The 13,564-nt window shown below is 46.1% G+C and overlaps 1 protein-coding gene across 1 annotated transcript in view; it reads left to right on the top strand.

Annotated features, from left to right (window-relative positions):
• Nucleotides 1-13,564, top strand: part of MYOM2 (myomesin 2) — a 100,511-nt gene that overhangs the window by 53,111 nt on the left and 33,836 nt on the right. Inside the window, 7 exon segments of the mRNA XM_017887852.1 lie at nucleotides 1,078-1,204; nucleotides 2,957-3,135; nucleotides 4,727-4,841; nucleotides 8,063-8,219; nucleotides 8,312-8,418; nucleotides 10,592-10,636; nucleotides 11,203-11,339. Of these exon segments, the coding sequence (XP_017743341.1) occupies nucleotides 1,078-1,204; nucleotides 2,957-3,135; nucleotides 4,727-4,841; nucleotides 8,063-8,219; nucleotides 8,312-8,418; nucleotides 10,592-10,636; nucleotides 11,203-11,339 (867 nt within the window).

Here is a 13,564-nt window from a genome sequence, read left to right as displayed (position 1 = left end):
GCCACTGCACTCCAGTCTGGTCGACAGAGCGAGACTCCGCCTCAAAAAAAAAAAAAAAAAAAAATTTTTTTTGAAATGTGTCTACAACACATTATTATGGGCTAAATCATCCCCAAGCTGTGCAGGAAGCACCAGGACTCGCCCCTCCTGTTCCTGCTGGAACTTTGTCCCTCTGTCCAGCGGCCCCCGCAGCCGGCACCTGCCCTTCAGCTCTCTGTCTTTGTGAGTGCTGCTGTTTCAGATTCCACATCTGAGCGCGATCGCACAGTGTCTCTCCTTTTGTCCTGGGGTCATCTCGCTCAGCACAACAGTTCTTTACTCGGTACCAGATTCCCGATAAAAGCACCTGCTTACTTTCTGAATGCTTCACAGCTCATCCAGTGAGGAGGATGAAGGCCGTCACCGTGGACCGAAGCCATTTATCCTCAGATATCTTACTTTGGAAGCTATTTTTCGAGACAGTGTTTACCCAGATAGTGTTTTTGTCCCACTAGCCCTGTGGAGTCGAGGCTTGTAGTGTTGGCCAAAGGCCTCCCTCGTGCTTTGTCCCCCAGCCAGACAGTGTCCCTGAGAGCCTGGTGGGTGGCCCTGGACTACAGCACCCCAGGGACCTGGGCAGCCCAGGGGCTCTTTTCCTGTAGAGTCTGAGTGTGGGGGACGTGGTGGGCTCTGTCTCCAGGGTGACCCCCCTTGGGTCCAGGGCAGGGCCTGCTCAGGGGACAGTACGTGGCCTGAGTGCCTGTCTCCTCCAGGCCTCTGCCCTTGCATTGGCCCTGGGTGACTGTCGCCTCTCTGTGCCTCAGTTTCCTTACCTGCCGCTGGGGTATCACCTGTCCCCGACCCCCGTAGGAGCCTGTGGGGATTGAGTGAGGGACGAGTGAGGGACACGTAAGGTTTCACCCGGCTGCTGCTTGTCGGGCTCCATCAAGGGCCTTCCTGAAATATTTGGTCCAATTTCCCGACACGGTTCCTTCCTCTCATATTTTATTTCACAAACCAGTTATAACAAATCCTCCCCCTCAGTGGACTGTAATGCATCCTTTATCTCATGTATTAATTTAAACAAAATCTGAATAGGTGGACGGCTTGACGGAAGGCTCACTCTACGAGTTCAAAATTGCTGCCATCAACCTGGCTGGCATTGGGGAGCCCTCGGACCCCAGTGAGCACTTCAAGTGTGAGGCCTGGACCATGCCAGAGCCCGGTGAGTCGCTGCCCCCAGGACACCTGCCTTCTAGCACACAGGCTGGCTGGGAAGGGGCCTCTGTGGCTGTGGCTCAGGCCTCGCCAGCCTTCACGGCACGTCTGTTCCTCTGACACCCGCAGCCGCAGAGCCGCCGTGTGCCAGGTGCAGTGCAGGGCTGTGAATCAGGCAGACCCAGGATCTAGTTTGGGCTGTGCATGGTCCACAGGCCAGTGGTGAGGGCAGAGTAGGAGGCCCTGAGGGTGAGGTGGGAGGGAGCACAGGAGGATCCAGACTGTGGGGGAGGGACAGCTTCCCATGCATCCCTGACCTATGATAAGGATTTGACCCAGGTCGCCTACCCCAAAGGAGCAGGCAGAGAGGATCACAGGTGGAGGGGAAGGTGCGAGCCCGGGCCCCAGCTGGGAGGCACAACAGGGTTCTAATTCATGGGTTAGCTCCTGCTGTCCTGTCACGCCATTTGGGGATCTCAGGGCTTCCAGTTCTAAAAGGCCAATTGTTGCAGATCTGCATTTATTTAGCTAGTACTCTACTGATTTTTTGTTCTGAGATGAGGTCTCTATGTTGCCCAGGCTGGTCTTGAACTCCTGGCCTCAAGCCATCTTCCTACCTCAGCCTCATGAATAGCCGGGATCACAGGTTCACGTCACCGTGCCCCGCTAACGTTTTCTCTCTGTTTTCACAAGTTCTCAAGTACCAGATGTTGATTTCTTTGTCTCTAACCTATCAGGAATCAAATGCAATGGATAATATGCTCATACTTTGACAAAGTAAATCCTGAAAGTTGAAGCTGAGAAAGATCAAAGTTCAGAATGTTTTCTGATGTTATGGCTGGAGTATACTGCCTTTTTCCTTTCAGTCAGCATCTTTTGACTTAGCAGATCAGCTGCTAAGAATCCAGATAAATAAGTCAATTAGAAAATTCCTTCCTTCCTTCCTTCCTTACTTCCTTCCTTCCTTCCTTCCTTCCTTCCCTCCTTCCTTCCTTCCCTCCTTCCCTCCTTCCTTCTTTCCTTCCCTTCCTCCTTCCCTCCCTCCCTCCCACCTTCTTTCCTGCCTTCCTGCCTTTCTTGTTTTAATGAAATTAAATTTTGGACCTTAGAAAACGAGCAGAAGAAAAAGTTGTTCTAGTTTCCCGAGCCTTTTTTGAGGGTTGGTAGGAGACGGCCTCTCAAGGCTCAAGGCCGCAGTGAGACTGACTGAGGATGGGGCGGGGCTGCCTCTCCGTTCCCCTGCACCGCTTGGTGCTTGCCTGGACCTGGGCCTCTGCACCACACGCCCTCAGAGTTGCCGTGGGTGTTCGTAGAGGACAGGGCTGCAGCGATGTGCTTCTGGCCAGGTGGGCAGGCTCCCTAAGTGACTCTGACTGACAGGCATCCAGTCCCTTGGAGGGTAACTTGAGAACCCGTCCTTTTCTGCACACGGTTCCTCTCTGTGATAGCATCTGCTGGTCCCGACAATGCAGCATGGACTTCTGAATGATTCTACGTAGATCCACAATGGCCCCAATGCCCAAAGAGGGGGTAGCAGGAGCATTAGGCTGGGCCCTCCTCCCCGACCCCCGATATCATGCTGAGCACCCTCCTTAACCCGCTCTCCAAGAGAGGCTGATAAACATCAGATGGGGAACAGATACGGATGGTCCTGGTGGGGGGCGTCCCGGAGGAGCAGTAGGTCCCCGGGGCTGGGTCGGGCGGTGGGTGTGCTGGGCTGGCTATGCGCACAGAAACAAGGTGGCATCTGACTTTGCAGGTCCTGCCTATGACTTGACGTTCTGTGAGGTCAGGGATACGTCCTTGGTCATGCTGTGGAAGGCCCCCGTGTACTCTGGCAGCAGCCCTGTTTCTGGATATTTTGTGGACTTCAGGGAGGTGGATGCTGGAGAGTGGATCACTGTCAATCAGATGACAACAGCCAACCGTTATTTAAAGGTGAGTCTTGGCCGGCTGTGGTGGCTCATGCCTGCAATCCCAGCACTTTGGGAGGCAGAGGCGGGCCAGTCACTTGAGGTCAGGAGTTCAAAACCAGCCTGGCCAACATAGAGAAGCCCCGTCTCTACTAAAAATACAAAAAAAATTAGCCAGGCATGGCACCATGGCAGGCGTCTGTAATCCCAGCTACTCGGGGAGCTGAGGCAGGAGAAACGCTTGAACCTGGGAGGCAGAGGTTGAAGTGAGCTGAGATTGAGCCTCTGCACTCCAGCCTGGGTGACAGAACGAGACTGTGTCTCAAAAACAAAACAAAACAAACAACAAAAAATAAAGGTAAGTCTTTTGTCTTGGAGTTTCCCTGTGTGTGAAAGTGCTGTCGATCTCTGTGCAAGCCAGCACGGAGCCCCATGGTGAACCTGTTCCGAGGACAGGGGCGTGGCTGCAGAGGGTGCAGCCGCCATGCGCATCGTGGGTCCCAGCAGATGGGGAGAAGCGCCCTGAGGACGCAGAGCCCTCCTTCCATTCACACCAACATGCTGTTCGCTCCTGGGGAGCTGCGCAGACATGCCTGTGTTCTTCCACATTGCAGTCTAATAGCTGTTAATTGTCTGTTCATGGGCTACATCTGTGTGCTTTCCACAGGGATGATGCATTTTGTATTATGTCCTTCCACTTCATGCCCTGCCCTGAATTTACTTAATTCATGTGATCGCTAAAGTCCATTTGATAAACATCACACACAGATATACACACAGTTTTCATACATGGAGCAAAACTATAATGTGGCACTTCCGCCAGCCTCTCTTTCTCCAAATGTTTCGGTTTTCAGCACTTGCGGTTCCTCAGTAACTGGGTCAGGTGTAAGGACTGAGCCCCAGGAGGCCTACATGCTCCAGCTGAGTTGCCAACTGCCTTAACCCAGAGGTTTTCTTCTCTGGGTGCTGGGCCCTGTGGTGGGGCGGGCCTGCGTCCTTCCCTAAAGCACAGTCACGTCTGGGTCCGGTGCCCGAGCACAGGCTGAGAGGGCCTTCCACAGGTGACACCTTCTGGAAACCCTTTGACTACAGGAAACAGCCAGTTTCTTTAGAATGAATGAATCAGCTTCTAGGAAATCAGCTACATAAATCAACTAGAAGCTTAGTAAATATATATTGATGTTTATCCAAGCAGGTTTTAATAGGAATAACCCAGGTATGTACAAGGAGAGATGGATTTAATTTTGATGTCCCAATGATGATTTTACACAGTTAAATGTCACACTTAAAATTGTATTAGTTCCATAGAATTGTGTTAAACATAAACACCAGATTATAAACTAGTCAGTATGATTTTACTTCTGCTTTAAAATATGCAGAGATAAAAAAATGAAAGAGGTTCTATCAGATTGGTAGCAAATGTGTTTATTCCTCCAAAGTCAAATTCTGCACCACTGTGAATCTCCTCTTCCCTCCTTTTCTAGCTCATTAAGTATCGTTTTTCCAACTGGAAAATAAGCTATTTTGAAAAGGTCTATTCATAATACAATCTGAAAAACTCCAAAGTCATCTTTATTTTACCTCCACACATCTGGTGTTTCCTCTGTTGTTTCAAGGTCTGTGACCTGCAGCAAGGTAAGACTTATGTCTTCAGGGTCCGGGCAGTCAATGCAAACGGCGTGGGAAAGCCCTCGGACATGTCAGAGCCCGTGCTGGTAGAGGCGAGACCAGGTAAGGCTTTGCTGTCAGTCATTTAAAACAACAAAAATTACAGAACAGCAATGATTTGGGGGGACAGTGTGCATGTATTATGGATGTATGGATGGGTGTGTGGATAAATGAGTGGGAGAGTGTGCATGTATTATGTGTGCATGTATGTATGGGTGTGTGGATAAATATATGGGAGATGTGCATGGATTATATGTTTTTGTATGGGTGTATGAATAAATGAGCGGGAGAGTATGCACGTATTATGTGTGGATGTGTGGATGGGTGTATGCATAAATGAGAGAGAGTGTGCATGTACTGTGTATGTATGTATGGATGGATGGATGTGTGGATAAATGAATGGAAGAGTGTGCATGTATTATGTGTTTATGTATGGATGTGTAGATAAATTAATGGGAGAGTGTACATGTATTATGCATGCATGAATGGGATGGGTATGTGGATAAATTTATGGGAGAGTGCATGTATTATGTATACTTGTATAGATGGGTGTATAGATAAATGAATGGGAGAGTGTGCATATATTATGTGTATATATGGATGGGTATATGGATAAATAAGTGGGAGAGTATGCATGTGTTATATGTACATGTGTATGTATGGAGGGGTATATGGATAAATGAGTGGGAAAGTGTGCATGTATTATGTGTACATGTGTATGTATGGATGGGTATATGGATAAATGAATGGGAGAGTATGCATGTGTTATGTGTACATGTGTATGTATGGTATATGGATAAATAAGTGGGAGAGTATGCATGTGTTATATGTACATGTGTATGTATGGAGGGGTATATGGATAAATGAATGGGAGAGTGTGCATGTATTATGTGTACATGTGTATGTATGGATGGGTATATGGATAGATAGATGGGAGAGGATGCATATGTTATGTGTGCATGTATGGATGGGTGTACGGATAAATGAATGGATGTCTTGTCGTTATTTTAAAAAGATTTGGATGGGCAAATGAAGTATGCACTTCAATCTCTGCCTGTGCATTAATGGCCTGGATTAGAAGGAGAGCACGTTGGGTCATCTTCATGGTTGGCAGCGGTTGTTCTTGGAATGATCAAACCATGTGCAGGAAGGAAGGCATTTAAAAAATATTACTGCTGGATTTTTATCAGAAAATTTTAAAGCTGTTGGTAATTTTCTTGGTTTCAATGAATAAAACTTCCCTGGAGTCAACCTTAAAAGGGTGAATACTTCTGAAGGCAGGACACATATTCACAGGATACACAGTGTATTTTGTGTTGCTGTAACAGAACACTGAGGCTGGGTAATTTGTTTTTAAAAGTTTATTTGGCTCATGATTCTGGAGGCAGGAAGTCTAAGAAGCACAGCGCCAGGATCTGTAGTGGTGGCTCCGGCGGCTCCGGTGAGGGCCTCCCGCTGCCCCACAACATGGCAGAGAACTGGGTGTGTGTGGAAATGGACCCAGCACGGGAGGCAGCCTTGCTTTATAACATTTACTCTCATTGGAACTAGTCCACTCCAGTTTAACTAACCAACATCTGTAGTTATTAGCAAGAATCTACCCAGTCTTTCCCGAAAGACATGAGTCTATCTCAACAACCTCATCACCTCTTTTAGAAAGATTTTTATTATTCTATTATTGATTGATTGATTGATTGATTTTTGAGACAGAGTCTCACACTGTCACCCAGGCTGGAGTGCAGTGGTGCGATCTCAGCTCACTGCAAGCTCCGCCTCCCGGGTTCACGCCATTCTCCTGCCTCAGCCTCCCGAGTAGCTGGGACTACAGGTGCCCACCACCATGCCCGGCTAATTTTTTGTATTTTTAGCAGAGACGGGGTTTCACCGTGTTAGCCAGAATGGTCTCGATCTCCTGACCTCGTGATCTGCCCGCCTCGGCCTCCCAAAGTGCTGGGATTACAGGCGTGAGCCACAGCGCCCAGCCTTCTATTTTTTATAGAGACAGGGTCTCACTATGTTGCCCAGGCTGGTCTTGAACTCCTGAGCTCAAGCGATCCACTGACCTCAGCCTCCCAAACTGCTGGGATTATAGGCATGAGCTGCTGCCCCCAGTCATTAATCACCTCTTAAAGGCCCCACCTCCCAACACCATTGCACTGGCTTTTACATTTCAACATGAGTTTTGAGGGGATAAACCACATCCAAACCACAGCCAAGAGTGTGACCTGAGTGTCAGGAAGCAGTGCAGCCTCAGACTGTGAAGATCCTGATGGCTGTCTGTGGTGGCCTCTGGTTGCTTCATCTCACCCTGCCACCTGTCTTTCCTTGCATCTGTGTCTTCTTCATAACCCGAGAGCATTGACACTTCATGGCCTCAGTTCCACTCACCAGCAGAGGCTGAGATGTGTCTTGTCCAATTCCTACTTCCTAAGAGGTAGATTCTGCCTTGCACATGGCTAGATGTTCACCTGGGTCAAAAAGAAGCAAATAAACCACAAACAATCCCCACTCCCAAACAAGACAAGGCAAGGCACCTTGCAGAAGGCAGAGCTGTGTGAAGGGGGAGCTCCGTGGTGGGCACATGGCTGCTGGGCTTCTCCTGAGGGTCAGAGGAGGAGATTCCAGAGAGAACAGGATCTTCAGGGCCTGGAGAGGCAGCCCTGATAGGTTTTCTGCGGTAGTATGAGATGCAGAGAAGGAAGTGGGCAGAAATGTGATAAATTAAAAAAATCAGCAACAACAAAACAACCAAGCCCCTCCAGGTCCTCCCTAAAGTGTTTTCTGTCTTATGACTCTCTGATCAGCCCTAGGTCATTAAATGCAACGGATGATTTGGTGTGAGATGAGGTCTCTGCTTTGGCTAACCTCTGTGTATTAGTCCATTCTCACGCTGCTATGAAGAAATATCGGAGACTGGGTGCTTTATAAAGAAAAGAGGTTTAATTGACTCACAGTTCCTCATGGCTGGGGAGTCCTCAGGAAGCTTACAGTCATGGCAGAAGGTACCTCTTCACATTGCGGGAGGACGGAGTGAGTGCCAGCAGGGGAAATGCCAGGTGCTTCTAAAACCGTCAGATCTTGTGAGACTCACTCACTATCATGAGGACAGCATGGGGGAACCACCCCCATGATCCAATCACCTCACTCCCTTGACACTTGGGGATTACAATTCAAGATGAGATTTGGGTGTGGACACAGAGCCAAACCATATCACCCTCTCCCAAAAAAAGAGTTGAAAGAACGCCATGTCCCTGAGCCGCTCACCTCACGCTCTTCTTACGCAGGCACCAAGGAAATCAGTGCTGGTGTCGACGAGCAAGGCAACATCTACCTGGCCTTCGACTGCCAGGAAATGACAGACGCATCTCAGTTCACCTGGTGTAAATCCTATGAGGAGATTGCAGATGATGAGAGGTTTAAAATCGAAACCGTGGGGGATCAGTAAGTCAGGCCTGGAAGTTGGATATTGGAAACTTTTAGAAGTTCCTGCCAACAGAAATGATCGACATTCACCTACTCTTCTTCCTTTTTAGCTCCAAGCTGTATTTAAAGAATCCGGATAAGGAGGATTTAGGGACTTACTCTGTGTCTGTAAGTGATACAGATGGAGTGTCCTCCAGTTTTGTTCTGGACCCAGAAGGTAATATTTATATGACAGAACCTTGCCTGTTTTGGTTTTATCACACTTTTAAAGATTGATGCCAACATAGAAAAGACTTACTTGCTTAGAAAAAAGATGTATGTTTGCAGGAGGCTGGCAGTGGGGGCTATGTATGTAAGCCAAAACTTACTTTAGAAATTAAACAAACTCTAAAGTTTATACTGTTTCCACCAATAGTCTCTGGTCCTGATATATTGCTTGTACAGCCTTCAACTTGTACTTTTAAAGTTGAATCTTAGCCACATTTTAATAGTTTGGTATGCAGAGGGTAACATATTAGCTAAGAAATCCATGAAATTAATGAGACCTACTGATGGAAGAGTCTTCCCTTCCTTCCAACACTGAGAAATCTGGATGATCAAAGAAAAATTTTTTTATGCGTGTGAAATAATTTTTAACTGCCATAGTGAAAACCTGCTGTTCTCTTACAAATGGAAGACAGCAGAGAGAAATGAGAAAAGTCTGTTTAGTAATCAAGGGGAAAAATAACAGTTTTCTTAGGTAGGTTCACAGATCTGAGTTCACCAGGCACGCAGTCTCAGGCAGGCAGGGCTGATTTTTTTTAACTGGTATCACGTGTATTTGTGTGGCCCCTCATCTACCTCACTCACAGGGCAGCGTCAGCCTTAGACATTTTAAAATGAAGGGGCAGTGATGCAGCGTGACCTTGTAGGGCTGGATGGTATCCTCAGATCTCTGGGTTTCTTTGGGTCTTTAAGGCATGTGAGTTTCCAAAAGTTTTCTATTAAAATGGTCTCCACGGATGGCATAAATGATCTCCAGGGATGCCCTAGGATTGACAAGCAGATCCTTTAGTTAGCAATCACTGTCCTGGTTGATATCATGCAGAGGCTGTGATCTGAGAACATCTGACCCGGGATGGGTGCTGTGGGCTGGGCAGGAGGATGGGCAGGGACCCATGGAGGGCGCAGCCAGAATCACACTCCCAGCTTGTCGAGTGTGCAGGTCTGGCTCAATGTTGGTTAAATTCGGGAAAACTCATGCATATTTAACAAGACACAGCCGGACAAATGAGGAGGCCGCATTGTCTTGCCTTTCTGGGGTCCTCAGTTCACCGCTCACAGGCAGGGCGGGGAAGGACCCAAAATCTACTTGCATGCTTTTAAAGCAGCCTCTGCTGGCCCTGCCTCCAGGGTCAGCACAGTTCTGTACCTTCAAGACATCCTGAAGGAATTCTGAAAAGCTATGCATTCCTCTGTACCATTTCAAAGTTTCCATCTTAATTTTAAATATTTTAAATATTTGCAAAAGATAAAATTTCCACCTCTCTTATATCGTATATAGACTTCAAATATATTTGAGGCAAAACTTTGCAGTTGAAGATTTAGCTCATTCCATGTATGGAAATTCCTACCAGAAGATTTAACTGGGAAAGCCTGTCCTCCCTGTCAAACCTGCTGCCAATGTGAATTTACTTTTGTCAGAAAATCTGACTTCATTTTCTATTTTGACATGTTCTTGAAGGCCTTGGAGACCACCATCTTGTTTCTGATTCTAATTTTAGGAAGGAAGGAGAAAACATGAAGTGGCTTAGAGCCTCAGATTTTCTTATCTTGCTCTTGGGACTTTCTCAGGAATGCAGTGTATTTTGTTTATTTATTTTTTATTTTTTTGGTTTATTTCTTCCTTCCTTCCTTTTTTTAAATTCACGGTAATAAACTATAGTGATGAAATGAGTGGTATGTATACTTTTCTTCAATGAGATTGAAGAAGGAAATCTTGAGAGGGGAAGGAAAGTCACAGGCCACAAGCATGTTCTCAGCCGGTCCAATCAATTTTGGGAAAGAGCTCACATTAAGTGCAAGCAACTGGAAAAGGCTCCCTTTAACCTTTTGTCTTCCAAGTCTTCCTATATTCCAGGGATAGACCTGCCCCTGCCCCCAATTCCTTCATCCCCATGACTGTACCCTGCCTTGTCCTCACCTGCCCCTGTACTAGGTGGGTTCTTAAAATGGTGAAGTTTTGGTAAAGCTATCCTCTACGTCCCTCAGACTTGTAGTTTAAATTTCTTTCATGTCCTCCAATTAAATCCTGGGGGTTTCCAATCTTGCTCGTGTGTAGCCTGGCTGATGTCTACAAACCTCTCAATGTGCAGGTCCAAATCAATTGAAATACTTTTTCTTTGTTTTAGAGCTCGAACGTTTGATGGCATTGAGCAATGAAATAAAGAACCCCAGTAAGTAAGCCTCCAGCCCTGCACCTCTGCTTGTAGCCGCTGGCTGGAGAGCCGTGTTCATTAATGCATGAGCTCTTGGAGGAACAGCTTTGGGGAAAGGATGGCCTCATTTCCTGATCCCAGCTTACAGGATTGAAACCTATTGATTTAAAACAAATATTAGCTTATATTATAGCTTGTTGAAACTTGGCATTGCGTACAGAGTGATTTGAATTTTGGGTTTAGTATAGCTGTTCCTAATCCAAGTGAAATCCAAGATTTCATCTCCTATCAAGTGAAATCTTCTGTTATTGAATTGCATTAAATATAGAAATAATCCAGGCATCTTTACTCATCGAACACGTCCGGAAAGCTAACTGAGAACTCACGTGGTATGAGGCTTTAGAGGCAACAACAGGCTAACTCAAGTTTTATGTTTTATTTTTGGCTTCCATAATCGCATACTCCAGGGTTTCACATTCTCAAAAAATTTAATAACTAGGATTGATATTTCCCTACAATTTTCAGCTATTCTTCCTCACAAGGATTTATGCATTATTGACTTGCGATTTCTTTTCTTCCTGTAGCAATTCCTCTGAAATCAGAATTAGCTTATGAGATTTTTGATAAGGGGCAGGTTCGCTTCTGGCTCCAGGCTGAGCACTTATCACCAGACGCCAGCTACCGATTTATTATTAACGACAGAGAAGTCTCTGACAGCGAGGTGAGTTCCTGTGTGAGTGATCTCTGTCTTTGCAGGGAGCCTGCCTTTGTTGTGGTAGGTCAGTTACTGAGTGTCAACACTCTGTCTGTTTCCATCCCTTTTTGAGCCTTAAAGGTTGGGGCGTGGGAGGTTGACAAGATGAATGGAGATGGTTGATTCTTACAATGTTCAAAGGTTTGGTCTGGGTTACAGGAGACATCAGGAGTCTTTAAAATCTGAGCCCGTTGGAATTAAAAATGACTTTGAGCTTGTTTTTGTGAAAAAGGTTCAGGTTAGGTGGGGAAAATATCCTTGATGAATCAGTTCCCTTATTCTTGATAGTGGTTTTGAAGGTATCTATTTTTTGCTCCATTGTGAGAAAGGCCTCCCTGCATTCTACCCCCGCCAACAGCTTCCCATGGAAGGCATCCCTGGGGAATAAGTTTCTGCAGCTTCCCTACTTGTTTTGGGCAGTAATCTTGGTGTGGCAGACTGATCTGACAGTGTGGCTGTCGAGGGCAATGTTCTGGCCAGGCACGGCGGCTCTCACTTGTAATCTCGGCACTTTGGGAGGCCAAGGTGGGAGGATTGCTTGATCCCAGGAATTCAAGACCAGCCTGGGCAACATAAAGAGATCCTATCTCTACAAAAAAATTAAGAAATTAGTTGGGCATGGTGATGCTTGCCTGTAGTCCCAGCTACTTAGGAGGCTGATGTGGGAGGATCACTGAAGCCTGGGAGGTCCGAGCTGCAGTGAGTTATGATTGAACTACTGCACTCTAGCCTGGGTGACAGCAAGGCTCTGTCTCAAAAACAACAACAACAAAAGGCACATGTTATGTCATGGTCCAGACACCACCTGGTTCTGCTTTTGGTTGTATAAAATGAATCTTAACAATTATGATAGGTACTCCTTATTTGTCCCAAGAATATTTGAGAAGCCATTGGTTGTGTTTCGATAAATGTCCTCTTTTCTAAGTACAGCATGCCTGGGACCCAGTTAAAGGACAGCCCTATTTCTTGGGGACTTTATTGTTCAGTGGTGACTTGGGGCTCTCTCAGAGGCCCCATCTTTACTGCTTCTGCCTTTTTCCCTTAGTGCCCAGTGTAGAGTGTGTTTGGCAACCTTAGATGCCTACTAAGTCCTCAGTGTTGATTGGTTTGTTCATTACACAAGTTTTAGGGGAACCGTGGGATGCAGGAGCCTCTCACTCTCCCAGGCAGCCCACCTACTATATTTCTAAGCTGGACCCCTCATTGTAGTCCAGCCTTTGTGTCTGATGGGCATTTAGCAGGACTCAGTTAGATGAATGTTGATCAGACAGAAGTCTTGCATGGACAAGGATCATAGAATTTTCTTCTTCAGTCAATCTTTTCCATGAGAATCATGACACACTTTAAGACTCACTCCTACATGGGAGAGTCGGCTAGAAAGTAGAAAACATCTAGTTTCTTTTGGGCTGCAAAAAAGCCAATGATATAACTATTGCCTATGGGAGACTTAGTTTCTGATCCAGGTAATTGGAGAAATCTTCTTTGAGCAGAGACCATGCCATGAAATGAAATGGAATTTAGGGGAAGTGCACTTTATTTGTGGGATATCTTTTGATGAACATTTCCTACCTGCTGTATAGAGCTTCCTTTCAGGATGGGTGGCCTGGCTCCATGGCTAATCTTTTGGAATATATTTTACTTCTTCAATTAACCATCCATAGGTGCCTTTTACATTTGAAGATTGATGCTATTTTGTGGAAGCCATATGAAAGCCTGTATTTATGACACTCGTAAAATCATTGAACTTCATCTTGCTGCGTAATGGCATTAGCAAGAAGCCTAATTATTTTCTAAAACCTACCAAGACATTGCAGCACAGCAGCTAAGAAAATGGAGAAAGCTGCTATATTACTAAGAATCTAGTTGATGAGAATCATACCTTTTTCTTACTCAGAGCCAGTTAGAGTAAGTTCCTATCATTAAATCTCTACTCATAGATGTTCGAAGTGAGGATAATGTCGTACAAATAAGGACAGTGCATTTGTCTGATCAACCTGAAGTTTACTTTTGATATTTGAAAGTAAATACTCCACACTGTAAAGAAACCCGAGGTCCATGGGACAGTGTGTCCACTGTAATCACAGGTCCCTCTCCTGCTCATGGCACCTCCAAGAGTGACGTCAGTCTCCAGGGATGGCGGCAAAGTTGTTGTGCTTCCTGCAATTGAGCCATTCCTTTTTTTTTTTTTTTTT

The sequence above is a fragment of the Rhinopithecus bieti genome, unplaced genomic scaffold (genome assembly GCF_001698545.2).
Source record: "Rhinopithecus bieti isolate Rb0 unplaced genomic scaffold, ASM169854v2 scaffold_15838, whole genome shotgun sequence".
In the NCBI taxonomy this organism is placed as follows: Eukaryota; Metazoa; Chordata; class Mammalia; order Primates; family Cercopithecidae; genus Rhinopithecus; species Rhinopithecus bieti.
This window is presented reverse-complemented; position numbering and strand designations above follow the sequence as displayed.